The sequence below is a fragment of the Canis lupus genome, chromosome 20 (genome assembly GCF_003254725.2).
Source record: "Canis lupus dingo isolate Sandy chromosome 20, ASM325472v2, whole genome shotgun sequence".
Lineage (NCBI taxonomy): Eukaryota > Metazoa > Chordata > Mammalia > Carnivora > Canidae > Canis > Canis lupus.
The window spans coordinates 54670956-54683618 of record NC_064262.1 but is presented as its reverse complement, the minus strand read 5'-3'; the positions used below and the strand labels follow the sequence as shown (position 1 = coordinate 54683618).

The 12663-nt window shown below is 49.5% G+C and overlaps 2 protein-coding genes across 11 annotated transcripts in view; one reads left to right on the top strand and one right to left on the bottom strand.

The window, feature by feature from the left end:
• The window catches only part of SAFB2 (scaffold attachment factor B2), a 32912-nt gene extending 21607 nt beyond the window's left edge, over window positions 1-11305 (bottom strand). Inside the window, exons 1-9 of one of the 7 annotated variants that reach the window (XM_025457101.3) lie at window positions 11006-11304; window positions 9793-9880; window positions 6557-6621; window positions 6273-6476; window positions 4062-4124; window positions 3116-3143; window positions 1692-2202; window positions 1217-1266; window positions 611-711 (exon numbers count right to left, since the gene is read on the bottom strand). In XM_025457101.3, the coding sequence (XP_025312886.3) occupies window positions 611-711; window positions 1217-1266; window positions 1692-2202; window positions 3116-3143; window positions 4062-4124; window positions 6273-6476; window positions 6557-6621; window positions 9793-9880; window positions 11006-11191 (1296 nt within the window). In that variant the 5' untranslated portion in view covers window positions 11192-11304. Of the gene's footprint in view, window positions 1-610; window positions 715-1216; window positions 1267-1691; window positions 2203-3115; window positions 3144-4061; window positions 4125-6268; window positions 6477-6556; window positions 6622-9792; window positions 9881-10690; window positions 10764-11005 lie in introns of those variants that run through there. The other 6 variants (XM_049097477.1, XM_025457100.3, XM_025457103.3 and 3 more) reach the window with 6 other exon arrangements.
• Window positions 11306-11481: 176 nt separating this feature from the next.
• The window catches only part of SAFB (scaffold attachment factor B), a 35368-nt gene continuing 34186 nt past the window's right edge, over window positions 11482-12663 (top strand). For 2 of the 4 annotated variants that reach the window (XM_025457097.3, XM_025457096.3), the window contains exon 1: window positions 11482-11862. In XM_025457097.3, the coding sequence (XP_025312882.2) occupies window positions 11500-11862 (363 nt within the window). In that variant the 5' untranslated portion in view covers window positions 11482-11499. The remainder of the gene's footprint in view (window positions 11863-12663) is intronic. The other 2 variants (XM_049097475.1, XM_049097474.1) reach the window with 1 other exon arrangement.

Below are 12663 nucleotides of genomic sequence, written 5' to 3'. Positions count from 1 at the left end.
CAAGATCTAATTCCGGGACAATGAAAATTGGCTTTAAACATCCAAGTCCCTGCAAAGCTTCTGAATTGTGTTATTTTCTTTCTGCCCCTATGGACTGCCTATTTGTTGATTTATTTTTAAATCACTATCCTGTTCCACTTCTTGGACCGTATATTTAAAAATGTGGGAATATTTAAGGTCAACTCTTCACTTACTATTAAGGATAAAAATTCAGCAGGCCAGCTTTAAGTTTTGGATGGGCTAAAGACCAAGCAGTTTCCTTAAGAGAAGTTAAAATGAAGCATAAGAATGTTTAGACTGCAGCTGTTTCCATGTTTTCTGTAACACAATGAACTACCTGTTGCTTATTATCCTCTCTCAAGGAGAAAACAAGGCACACTACACCAGACCATGTGGGCCTTTTCTCCTTCGTGGTTGTTTTTTCCTTTAAAAACCAGCACCAAAATAACAAATAAAAAAATAAAACCACCACCAAAAAAACCTCCAAAACACACAGAAAGGACCACCAAGGAAATTAACAACAGAAGAAAGAACTCTGCCAATTCCTGAGTTTGTTATTGATCACCCCATAGAGGCTGGGAGGCAGATGCTGGGGGCAGGGGGTACACACCTTCCCATACTTGTTGAAGAGGTTCTTCAGATCGGTGGCTCGAGTGGTGGACGACAGTCCACTGACCCACAGGTTCCTGCCGGAATTGCTGCCGGTGCGACCTGCTGCAGAAGGGAGAGGATCAGGCTCTATCCCCAGACCTCATGGGAAGCGCGCCCTGCCTCGGAACACACGCAGCCCACCCTTCAACCCCAACTACATCCAACTTTGCCTCTTCCAGTCTAAGCATTTATAGGATGGAAAACAAAAAAATTGTGTTGCAGAAACTGTTCCCTCACCCAAGGAATCATCAAGGTTGGATGACCAATTTTCAACCGGGACGGCAGTTTCTACAATCTTGTTCCGTTAATATAATGGGCAGAATGGGACCGTAATGGGATGTAGTGCACTAGGATTTTCACTATCCCATAAATGACAACCACAACAGAGACATAAACCACAGAAGCTCACCAACATTTCAATCTAGTCTCTCAAGATACCGCTAGGTGGTTACTTCCGGTAATCCTCAATGAAATCAAGGATCCCCAGTGTGGGTACCTGTGGGCCCCTCCCTCCCCAAATAAGGGATCCGTAGGCAGCTCCCTGCCACATTAAGTTAAATCATACCTTTTTCGTCTTTAATGATTGGCTTTATATCTTTTTCTTCCTTAAAAGAGCTAGAGACAAAAGTGAATGTTACTCACATGGGAAGAAAACGAAAGAGAACTAAATTAAAAGTATGGTATGTGCTAAAACTGAATACCTACCAGAAAATTAGTCTGAAATAAAATTTTAAGACACCTCTGCAAGCTTCTATAGGAAATCTGACCCCCAAGATACAACGTCAGATTCTTAAAAGTCAATTGGATTTAGCTGAAGATAGCAGTTAACAATTTAAGAACACAACCATAGTAGGTTGAGAAAAAGAAAAGGAATAGATTCGCCCATTAAAAATACACAACGAGAAATAAAACAGTGTTTAGAAGTAAACTACAATTGCATCAGTCTGGCTGGCCAATTGCAGAAAAAACAGCTTATGTGTGTCATTAAATGACCAATGAAAAGGAGATAGCGTCTGGTCTAAAACTGAGAAAAAACAAACCTCATTTTCTGATCAGCGCCCTCACTGGCTGAGGACTCTTTAGGAGCCGGAGGGACTTCATTACAAGCTTCAAAAGCAAACTTCTTCACGTCTTCTTTGCTATCTCTGGGGTCTGGGCTTGAGGCTTCCTGGGGCGCTTCCGCGGCCTCCTCGCTAGAGGCTTCCGTGTGCTCTGAGGCTTTACTACTCTGCTCAACTGGCTTCTCTAGCCCTACAGGCTCACAGTCCGTCCGCGCGCCATCGCCTGGCTGCTCCACGGGCTCCCTTTTCACTACCGCTAACAGGGTGTCTGCCCTGCTCGACTGAGCTTGTGCTGTTGACTCGCTGGCCAAATCTAAATCACCCTCCTCCGGATGGGCGCTGCCAAAAAGGTCCTCTTCCTCCGCAAGCTTTCTGTCTGGCCCCACGCTACTTGTATCCTGTGCCAAGGGCTGCTCCAGCTCGGAACCTTCTTCTTTTACTGGCTCAGATTTACAAGTTTCCCCCAAAATGTCGAGTATTTTCTCATTTTCTACGGATTTAACAGGAATAGAATGGCACAAGGTTTAATTACCAGGGAAATAAAGCAATCACAAATGCGGAACTGGCACGGCTGCCATACTAACACGAAGAGAACCGCTAGCTACACAGAGATTGGAAAACCCGCGGGTACACAAAGTGACAGTGGTTACACTACCTGCGCTCCGACTGCTACGGTAAGCCGCTACGCTACATGGAAGAGAAAAGGCCCCCACAGACTCAGACACCTACAACCACGTGGCTGCTTCTCGACAGTCTTCTTCGTGTTTGTCTTCAAGTGTGGGTCTTCAGGCTTAGTTTTCCAATGTCCAAGGTGCTGAATCGAACGCGGTCGCCATTCACTGAACAGCTCAATTTCCCAATTTCCTTGCATTTCTTTTAACGCAACGGTCCAAAACGCAAACCAGAAACTCTTCTGACGGCAGGAGGGCAACGCAGTCCGTAAGGGGAAGAACACGTTGCAAGTTTTCCTGAAGAAGCTCCGTTTCCTCTTCTGGTATCCAGTCACTTCTCGGGTCATAAGTGCCCTGACAACCGCTTTACCCTGCCTTAACTGTGTTAATCAAAACGACTGTGGCAAAATATCACAAGATCTGTTTCATGTGTAGAAACACATGGAAGAATCACAGGGGGGGATTACTTAAATGCCACTCTACGTGGTCAGAGAGATGAAAATAATCGCTACATCTCACCAAATATATTTGACCTCCAGAAACCAGAACGGCACTTCCACAGATCTGGTGATACGAGTGGGTTTCCAATCTCTGATCCTTGTACGATCTGGATTGTCCACCATTAAAATAATTTACACCACCATACATAGCTTAGAATATATAGATTGAAAAAAAAAAAAAAGAGTGGGAAAACTTTCAAACCATTAACTGTTGTGTTTCTCTTATCAGTACCTGGCTCCAATAGAGGTTCTTCAATATCCTATTGTAAAAGAGAAAAGAAAAAACCCACAGGGCACTTAAGAACTGGGCAAATACACATCCCTGGTAGATACAGCTTCAATCACGTGTGAACAAATACCTGTCTCAAACAACTTTCTCCACTTAGAACATGTTCCATTCTGAGATGATTCAGTGAGGACCAGCCCATGTTGTTGGCCTCTCCCTCTCTTGAGGGTCTGGCCACCCCACCTCAAGTCTGAGCTGACCTAGCAGCCTTTGGAGAGGGCAAAGATAGCCACAGTGAGAGGTTGCAGAGATGGCGACCGCCTTCTAGATCCATGCTTGACTTGAGAAAGATCTATTTCTCCCCAAATGAGCTGTTATTTGTAACTGGAACCTGCCAACAAGACCCTGTAGTTTCCTCCTCTCAAAACCTTCCCCTGACTTCCCACTGTACTTAAGACAACAGGCCAAATACCTTCCCTGACCCACAGACGTGGATAGTCTGGCCCACACCCCCCCCCCATCTACAGCCTCACCCCTGCCTCTCTGCCCCTACCTTGTGTCCTGCATGCCTACATTCAGTCCCTCTCCCTCCTGGCCCAAGGTACTCCCCTTCACCAGGCTAACTCCTGACCCATGTGTCTGACCTCAATTTGGGTAGGGGTTCCTCTGGGGAACTTCCTCCCAGAGGAAGCGTTGACAGCCCAATGACCTGAACTTCTCCCTTGAATTTTTTTCCCCTTCCAGTTACCTTCTTGTTGGTTATTACAGCACTCCCACTAAAAGGCAAATAGGACCATACTTGTTTGGATGGACCTCTTACCCCAGGCACTCAGCTCAGAATCAGCACTCAACGAATCATTTTTACACACAGATACATATCCTTTTTCACTACAGAAGATCAACCACTCTCGTCACATTTCCAACCACGTAACACCAAACAACAGTTCCTTACCGGAGGTACTTTGAAGTCCAATGATGAAGCATCCAAAGTGTTCTCGAAGCCCTCCCCATCCACCTGAAAGGCAAATGGAAGACCACTTAGTGGAGACAGAGTTGTGCCAAGGCCTGCAACTCACTACTTTCTAAGTGGCCTACATGTCTACTTCCCTCAAGTGCCCACCCACCACCTGCAAGTTCACTGTTGGATTATTCAGTATCTTGCCAGCCTCCTGCCTGTTCCAGGACTGGGTGGTACCGCACCTCTGCGAGGGTCTCACAGACACCAGGTGCTCGGTCAGTACTGGCCCAGGAAGGTACATATTCAGTTCCTAAGCAGCGACTATTTCCTAGTCGTCCACATTCGTGAACCAGACACGATTTCAGGGCAGGACTCAAATGGAAAATGAAGAACTTCATACTTCTCTGACTTCACTTGGTAACAATACTTTTAAAAATAATACTTGGGCACTTTCTCCTAGGGTGCTTTATTTAAAACGTTTAACTGAGGGGCACCTGGGTGATCCAGTGATTGAGCATCTTCTTTCAGCTCAGGTTGTGATCCTGAGGTCCTGGGATCAAGTCCTGCATCAGGTTCCCCTCAGGGAGCCTGCTTCTCCCTCTGCTGATGTCTCTGCCCCACTCTGTCTCTCTCATAAATAAATAAATAAATAAGTAAATAAGTAAGTAAATAAGTAAATAAAATCTTTAAGAAAATAAACAAGAAAAAAACCCCACTGAGCTGGTATCTTTTTTTTTTTTTTTCCCCCACTGAGCTGGTATCTTAAACGTCGCTCAACTGGAAAGCTTTTTACCTTAAGTGAAATACAAAAACATGCCTTCCCAGACTTCTTTTTTTTTCCTTTTCCACGTTTGAAGTTTATGACCTGGATGCTTTGATTAACTATGAGGTAAGAAGGGCAGCCCCGGTGGCGCAGCGGTTTAGCGCCGCCTGCAGCCCAGGGCGTGATCCTGGAGACCCGGGATTGAGTCCCACATCAGGCTTCCTGCATGGTGCCTGCTTCTCCCTCTGCCTGTGTCTCTGCCTCTCTCTCTCTAGCTGTGTCTCTATGAATAAATAAATAAAATCTTTAGAAAACAAAACAAAAAACAAACAAAAAAAAAACTATGAGGTAAGAAACCAAATCTGTGCTCTGGAAATAATTAACACATAAGATCATTCTGAGAGAGGCCAGCAAGTCAGCTGCTCAATGACATGCTAGGCCGAGGGGCAGTGATATTTGGAGCTTGTGACTTTTGACCTTTAAGGTTTAAAGTCCAGTCCTATGAAAGCACTTTTTTCTCCTTCCAATTCAAAGCTAGAATGCCTTTAAAAAAGAGAGATTAAAAAAAAAAAAAAAAAAAAAGAGAGATAACAGAAAACCAAACCAAAATACAAAAAATACCACCCAAACTAAGAGGGCTGAGTATGCCAAGAAGTAGGATCGAAATGGCAATCGGTTTTAGAGGACGGCCAGCAGAATTCTCCACCAAATGCTAGAAGTGAAAGCTTGAGAAAGCAACATTGCTAACAGAATTCAAGCCCTCTTTTACATACAAGGATGTTTTCCTTTCATGGGAGGGGTACTTCTGAGGGCATGAATACTCTCCTTCACTCTTTTGTCTTTTACTATAACCACCCTTTGCATACGATGAATCTTCAAAACAAAACAAAACAAAACAAAACAAAATGGGATGAACCCACTGATGAGATTCTGAACTGCTTTTGTTTCTTTTTCCACACTTTCTTTTAAGATGTTTTCCAAAAGAAAACATTCTCACCTATGGGGTCAACCTTTTATGACTTATGCTTAGAAAGAGCCTCCCACCCTTCTGTAAAAGCACTGAAGGAGCGCCTAGGTGGCTCAGTCAGTTAAAGTCTCTGCCTTCAACTGACTTCATGGTCCCAGGGTCCTGGGATTGAGTCCCGCATCGGGTTCCCTGCTCAGCAGAAAGTCCGTTTCTCCCTGTCCCTCTGCTCCTCCCCCTGCTTATGCATGTGTGCTCTGTCAAATAAATAAAACTCCCCAGCATCGTAGAGAAGTGAACCGTTAGTTAACATCTGACTTACGTTGAGTTTAAATAGATATAATTTACCATGAAGTTTTAGACACAGGACTCCGTGTTTATGGTGATGGCTGACTTGGCAGTGCACTATTTAATTAACCACCAGCGTGTTTTCCCTCAGGGCTACCAGCATATTCCACTATGTCTTCAAGTTACCTACAGCATGCTCTGTGAGCTGTGCCGGGAGCTCTTGCAGTTGTGCTGCCACGTAGTCTTTGCTATCACAAAGGGAACCGAGAATGCTGTCAGCACCGTCCTCCCCAAAGTCGGGAGCACTGCTATTCTCAACTTCACTTTCTTCCAACACACCAACATCCATCATATCGATGTTCTGCAAGCTCTCTAAACCTGCCTCCATATCCTCCTGTAAAGAGAAGGCAAGGTGTCAACAACCAGGTGGCTGATCACAGAACTGCTGGGGTCTCTACTGTAGATGCCACATACCTGCCCGTCTCTGGAATCTTCTTCCAGGCCGTTGTCTTCTGTACCTTCTTCTTCCATCTTTTGTCCTAATTACAAAATAAATTTTCAGTCACATAATACTCAGGTTCTGGCCTTAAAAACGTGCAAATCTTTTATTCTAGAACCCCCCCCCCCCAAGGAAGGGCGTATGCTAAAATGTCTGACAAGGAATTAAGAACATAAGTCATCTATCTAGAAACTACATGTAGCCCAAACATTCAAAAGGGAAACAAATCACAACAGTCTGCTCTTATATGGGATGCCAGTCGTTCTCAACAGGGAAGTGGGGTGGAATTTAGCAATGACTGGAAACATTTCTGGTGTCACAACTCACGGATGCCACTGGCATCTAGCGGGTAGTGACCACGGATGCTATCCAACATAAGATGGTGCACAGGATAGTGCCCTGCCAGAAAGAATTACTTACCCCAAACTGCCAACAGTGCCAAGTTTGCAAAACACTGCGGCCCACCAAAGGGTGTCTTACAACTTTAAAACAACTCATGCTTCTAAACAATATTTAACAATATTGGAAAATGCCCACCAGAAAAAAAAAAAAAAACATACAGAGTAGACCTAATTTTTGTTTGTATGCAATCAAGTGTAAAGATGCATTTATAAAATATACACACGAGAACGACTCAAGGCAGTCACCAAAAGGGGTTAAAATACAAGGCAGCAACATTAGAGATGATTCTACTTTCACGTGCATACTTCTTACATTTTCTAAAGTATCCAAAGGTACGCTTTCTATAGATTTTTGAAATGAGAAAGCTAAACAGAAGAGATATCAATCAGTCTTTGAGTACAGATGCCAACTGTAGTGTGTACCCCTGAAGCATCTTCTGCACCATCGTTATGAACAATGGCTCTGTGCTCTTTAAGTTAATACTCTCCAAAACACCAGCAGGTTTATCAGCTGCACTTGACACAGGAGAATTTGGTTCAGCTCTTAAAAGCACTCTAAAGATGTTTGGTAGCAGCACCCACTTTCAGGGCCTCTAAACAGTATCCAGCAATACCCACAGGATGTCGGCAGTAGGGATGGAGACCAAAAAGTGCCCTCAAGGAGAGGGAGATTGACAAACACTGGGCAGAGAGGCTGGACACCGATCCTAAGGGCCTGGCTTCAGCTACCTAAAAGCTGAAGGCGTGTGGGACAAAGATGCTAGAAACTCTTGATTCAAAATTGTCACCTTTCAAAACACACCCACAAAATTCAAAAATTTTGCCTATTTAAATATGAATTAGTTAGAAGGAGGTTTCTTGTTCTAACTCATGATGATGTTTTTTTCTCAGAAAGCTTCACAACTTTTTACTTTTAAGCAACCTTGGAGACCTAATTTTGACCAGGACACCGTGAGGGCCCAATGCTTCATATAACTAACCATGTGTGCAGACACCTACAGAGAATGACACTGTCTCAACAGCCCACCGGAGCTGTCCTCTGCCCCAGGGCCCAGGCCACCCCTTTCCTCTGAGCCTCTGGCGACCTCTCAGAAAAAAAGGAAGGTGAAGGGACTGGTGTCCTTCTCCTCCCAGCTACAGCTAGCTCTACTGCCACCAACATTTCTTTTCATCTACAGAGTACTACCAAAGCTTTTTTTGACAAAACGGTAAGTCCAAGCACTTTTACCGTCACCTAAATTGTAATCCAGACATTTGGACACGTGCTGGTAGCACTTGGTTAAGGTTTAGTTTGTCTAAGGATGCAAAGATCCCTGTTAAGCCAAGAACACTAATTAGTAAGCCTTGAACCTCTCAGGTTTTAAATGAGCACCTACATTAAGAACTTTCGAATGAACACATACGCATCCCTCACTCTGCTAGTCAGCATTTATACCTGACCACTCTAGGGGCGGCAAAATCCCATCGCGTTAAAATTCAACTTAAAAAATAAATCTCTTTTAAAACCTAAACAGTTTAGCCTTTCAGAACACACATACAAGGTTTTAAACAGACAAGTCATGTGAAAGTTCTTCTAGAAAAGTGCTTATAAAAAGTTAAAAAAATCACTGAAAATGCTACAAGGTAATTTCTTTTCCCTTTCTAAGCATCTGTCCTCCAAGGCCTAAATACATGGGTTTATGTCCAGCCATGACAATTTTTGTGTTGGCATTTCTCAAGAAAATAATCCTCATCCCCCAGAAGTTCCTAATTACATTGTCCCTACTCACATAAAACCTAATGAGGATGAACGCCAATGCGGGTAACAAGGTTTCAAAGTTTCATGAAATTAAATGCTTCCAAAAATAGCTAGTACCACCCACAAAAAGAAACAAGGCACTAATCGATGTCACAAAGTGAAGGAACCTTGAAAACGCGCTCAGTAGAATAAGGCAGACACAAAAGACCACATGTTATAGAGTTCTATTTACATGACACAGAAGTGTCAACTATGTAGTGCCAGGGGCTGTGGGAGGGGCACATGGGGAGCAAGTGATAACAGGCACAGGGGCTTGTTTTTGGGGTGATGAAAACCTAGAATTTGATAGGGTTGACAATCACATAACTTTGTAAATACACCAAAAGCAACAAGCTATACGCTGTAAATGGGCAAATTGTACAGTATGTAAACAATACCTTAATTAAAAAAACAATAAACCTCGCTGCAGGGCACCTGGCTGCCTCAGTGGGTAAAGCATATGACTCCTGATTCTGTGATTTTTAAGTCCTGATCCAAGGTTGTAAGTTTGAGCCACATGTTGGGTGGAGAGAGGACTTAAAAATAAGATCTTAAAAAAAACCCACAAAACCTCACTGGTAAAAAATAGGGTGGGTGCAAATACTCCAACAATCTATTTTGGATCCTTAGAGATACTGGCTTCTAGTCTGTCTCAGATTGGTGTCATCTTCTTTCGTTTAAAGTCCCGTTTTTGAACCAGGAAGGAAGCCACGTAGCGAACCTGGTTGCTCAGAGCAGCTTTAAGAATGTGCCTCACTCCGGTTCTTTCTGAATCCCAGGACAAGAGTTGAGATGTCTTTAACACACGCTTCAATTTTACCTGGCACCTGCACATCTCTCTACTCCTCCCAGCACCCAAAGAACTACTTGCAGGATAGCGTAAATGAAGCCTACTTGTTAGATGGGAACAACGAAGAGCAATGACATCCTCCTGGCCTGGAGGACAGAAGCGGTGTTAAAAAAAACTCGATCCCGTGTAAGTAAGTTCTCTACACACTCAGGCCTCCAGCAATAGTTAAGTACAAGCAAATACCTTTAATACACCTCTTTGCTGTCCTCTTGCTTGTGGCTTCCAGTGCAACACCAATTTCATCAGGATCCTGCCCCTCTTCCTTAACCGCCTGTTAGGGAGAGATGGAACTTTACAACTCGTGGAGAGCTGCAGGGCACGGGTTGTTCTCTTGTTAAGCAACAACGTCCAGCAGACAAAGTCAAACGCGCTCCCTCGCAAAGAGCAACTCTGGGTCTGGTATCTGGGAGGCAAGCCCAACAGGCACGGGTTCACGGGATGAACCCGGGACGACCTGGTTCTCTCTGGGCCCTAGGCGCAGAAGACAAAGGGATGTGAGTGGGGGCTCCAAGGTGCGGGTCAATGACCAGGTCCAAGCTGGCCCTTAAGCTAGAAACTGCCCCACCTTCCGCTTTAGTAAGGTGAACAGGAAGGGGCAAGGCACTGGGTCTACCACCTACGGAGGAGGGCTGAGTGGTGTTCCACCAGCTCGGTCTGACACTTGGGGAGAAAACCCACTAGACAAATGGGGTAGGGGGTGTGTGCCTGGCGGAGGTGGGGAGGGAGGGAGGCGGCTCTTCCCCAGGACTGCCGCCAGCCTGGGCACTCCGGGGTCAACTCCAGCTCTGCAAGGAGCTCGTCTGGGTCGGGCAAGACCATCCCTCCACACTCAACCTGGGGCTGAGGGCGGCCAAGCGGGGCATCAACGCAGGACGGTGCAGGGTGGGAGGCGAGGGAAGGCGCACCCTTCAGGAAGGACCCTGGGGAGACCCGCTAGGACCTCAGGGCGCCGAGCAGGAGAAGAGCAGCGGAGCGGAGCTCCTGCAGGGGGAACAAGCACGACTCCCTCTCCGGGAAGATCCCAAAGCCTCGTCACTCCTCTGTTCTCCAAACTGAGGCGCGGGGAGCAGAAGGCACCTACCCAAGGTCACGGACCCGGGTCCCCCCCGCGCTGGGGCCCGGAAGGAGCCGAGGGGCCGCCCGGTGGCCCGAAGGACGCGCTGCCAGCACTGCCGAGGCGACCAGCTGGGAGCGGGAGCACAGGCGAGGCACAGAGAGGGGCGGTGACGGGCCAAGGTCACACAGCCCGGCCGGCCCGGCCCCCGGGGCCCCGCGGGCTCAGTCCCGGGCGGGAACGGTGGAGGAGAGGCGCCCGCGTCCGGGCGCCGCGGTGACAGGCCCGCGCGGGGGCGTGCCCCGGCCCCCCGCTGCGCCCCGGGACGTCGGGCCGCCTCACCTTCTTGAGCCGCTCCATCAAGACGCTCTTGTTGCCGCCCGTGTCCAGGTTCCGCTTCTTCAGCTCCGCCCGCAGGTCGATCACCCGCAGGTCGCTCAGCCGCCGCGTCCCGGCCTCAGAGGCGCCCGATCCCACAGCGGCTGTGCCAGAACCCGACTCGCCGGACCCTGCCAGAGTCTCCGCCATCCCAGGTTCCGCGTCCCCCGCCACCCACTTCCCACACCGCCGGCGGCTGTAGCGGCTCTGAGCACAAAATGGCGCCGCCTAAGAGGAAAACGCACTCGCTTCCTCCCGCCCCGCTTTCCGGCCGCGCATGCGTGCCGCACACGCCAGCTTTCTTAACAGCACGCGCCCTCGCGCGTCGACCAACCGCACGTTCCCCGCCGCAATGCGCAAGCGCCGTAACTGCAGCACGCATGCGTGACGGCCGTGCGCGGCGGGAGGCTGTCGACATGCAACGCGCCTGCGCACAGCCCTTTGCGCGCTCACCACGCATGTGCACACGCGACCGGCAGCGTCGGCTCCGCGCCGGGTGCGCCTGCGCAGAAGAGAGGCGCGCCAGGGCGGCTGGAGCGGTTCCCTCGCAGGCGGCGCCATTTTGTGCTGGGTGCCGAGATAAAACCGGCCCGGTTCTGTGTGAAGTGGGCGGCGGAGCCAGGGTCCCTGGAATGGCGGAGACTCTCTCAGGCCTAGGCGATTCGGGTGCGGCGGGCGCAGCGGCTCTGAGCTCTGCCTCGTCGGAGACCGGGACGCGGCGTCTCAGCGACCTGCGGGTGATCGATCTGCGGGCGGAGCTGAAGAAACGGAACCTGGACTCGAGCGGCAACAAGAGCGTTTTGATGGAGCGGCTCAAGAAGGTGGAGCGGGGGCCCTGCGGGGGCGGCCGCGGCCGGGACGGGGGGGGGGCTCCGGGCTGCTCCCCCGGCTCCTGCCAGGCCCCGGCGGGATCTCCCCGCGCGGCGGGGCTCCGGGGGAGGGAGGAGAGTCCGGGCGCGAACCGGCGCGGGCGGCGGGGCCTGGCGGGCGGGGGCGCCCGCGGAGGGCCTGGCTCTCGGCCGCCCCCGAAAATGACGGGGAGCCCCCGCGCCCCGGCTTCCCGGGCGAGGTGGGGGCGCCTCGGCCAAGGTCACACGGCCGTGCGGACGGGGCGGCGGGACTGGGACCCGGGCCGGCCGCGGGGCTCCCTCCGGGCCTGGCAGGGTCGACGCGCCGGGCCCACGCTCGGAGGTGGTTTTTTGTTTTTTTGTTTTTTATAAATGTGAATGCTGCAGCCGTGGGTCGGGGAAGTGGCGCGGAAAGGGAAGTGCTGTCTGCGATGGCGAGCGGGGACGGAACAGACGCCGGCGGGCGGAGCGGCCGGTCCCCGTCCCCGCGCCTGGGCTCCGGCCCCTGCGGCTCTCCGCGGCCTGGCCCCGGGCTCCCAGCGCTCCCAGGGCGCCTAGCGCCCTTCCGGCCCGTGTATTCTGCAGGGAAAAGGGGAGAGCGCGCTTCCGTGCTATAGGATTAGGCGAGATTGCACTGAAACGGGCCTGGCGTGCCTGCCTGGCACAGGACGGAGAGGATCCCTGTCCCCATTGGCCGCCCTCCTCTGTGCCACCGTTTATCTGCAAAACCGGGGCCCTCATCCCTATCCTGGGGGGGGGGGGGTGAAAAGCACG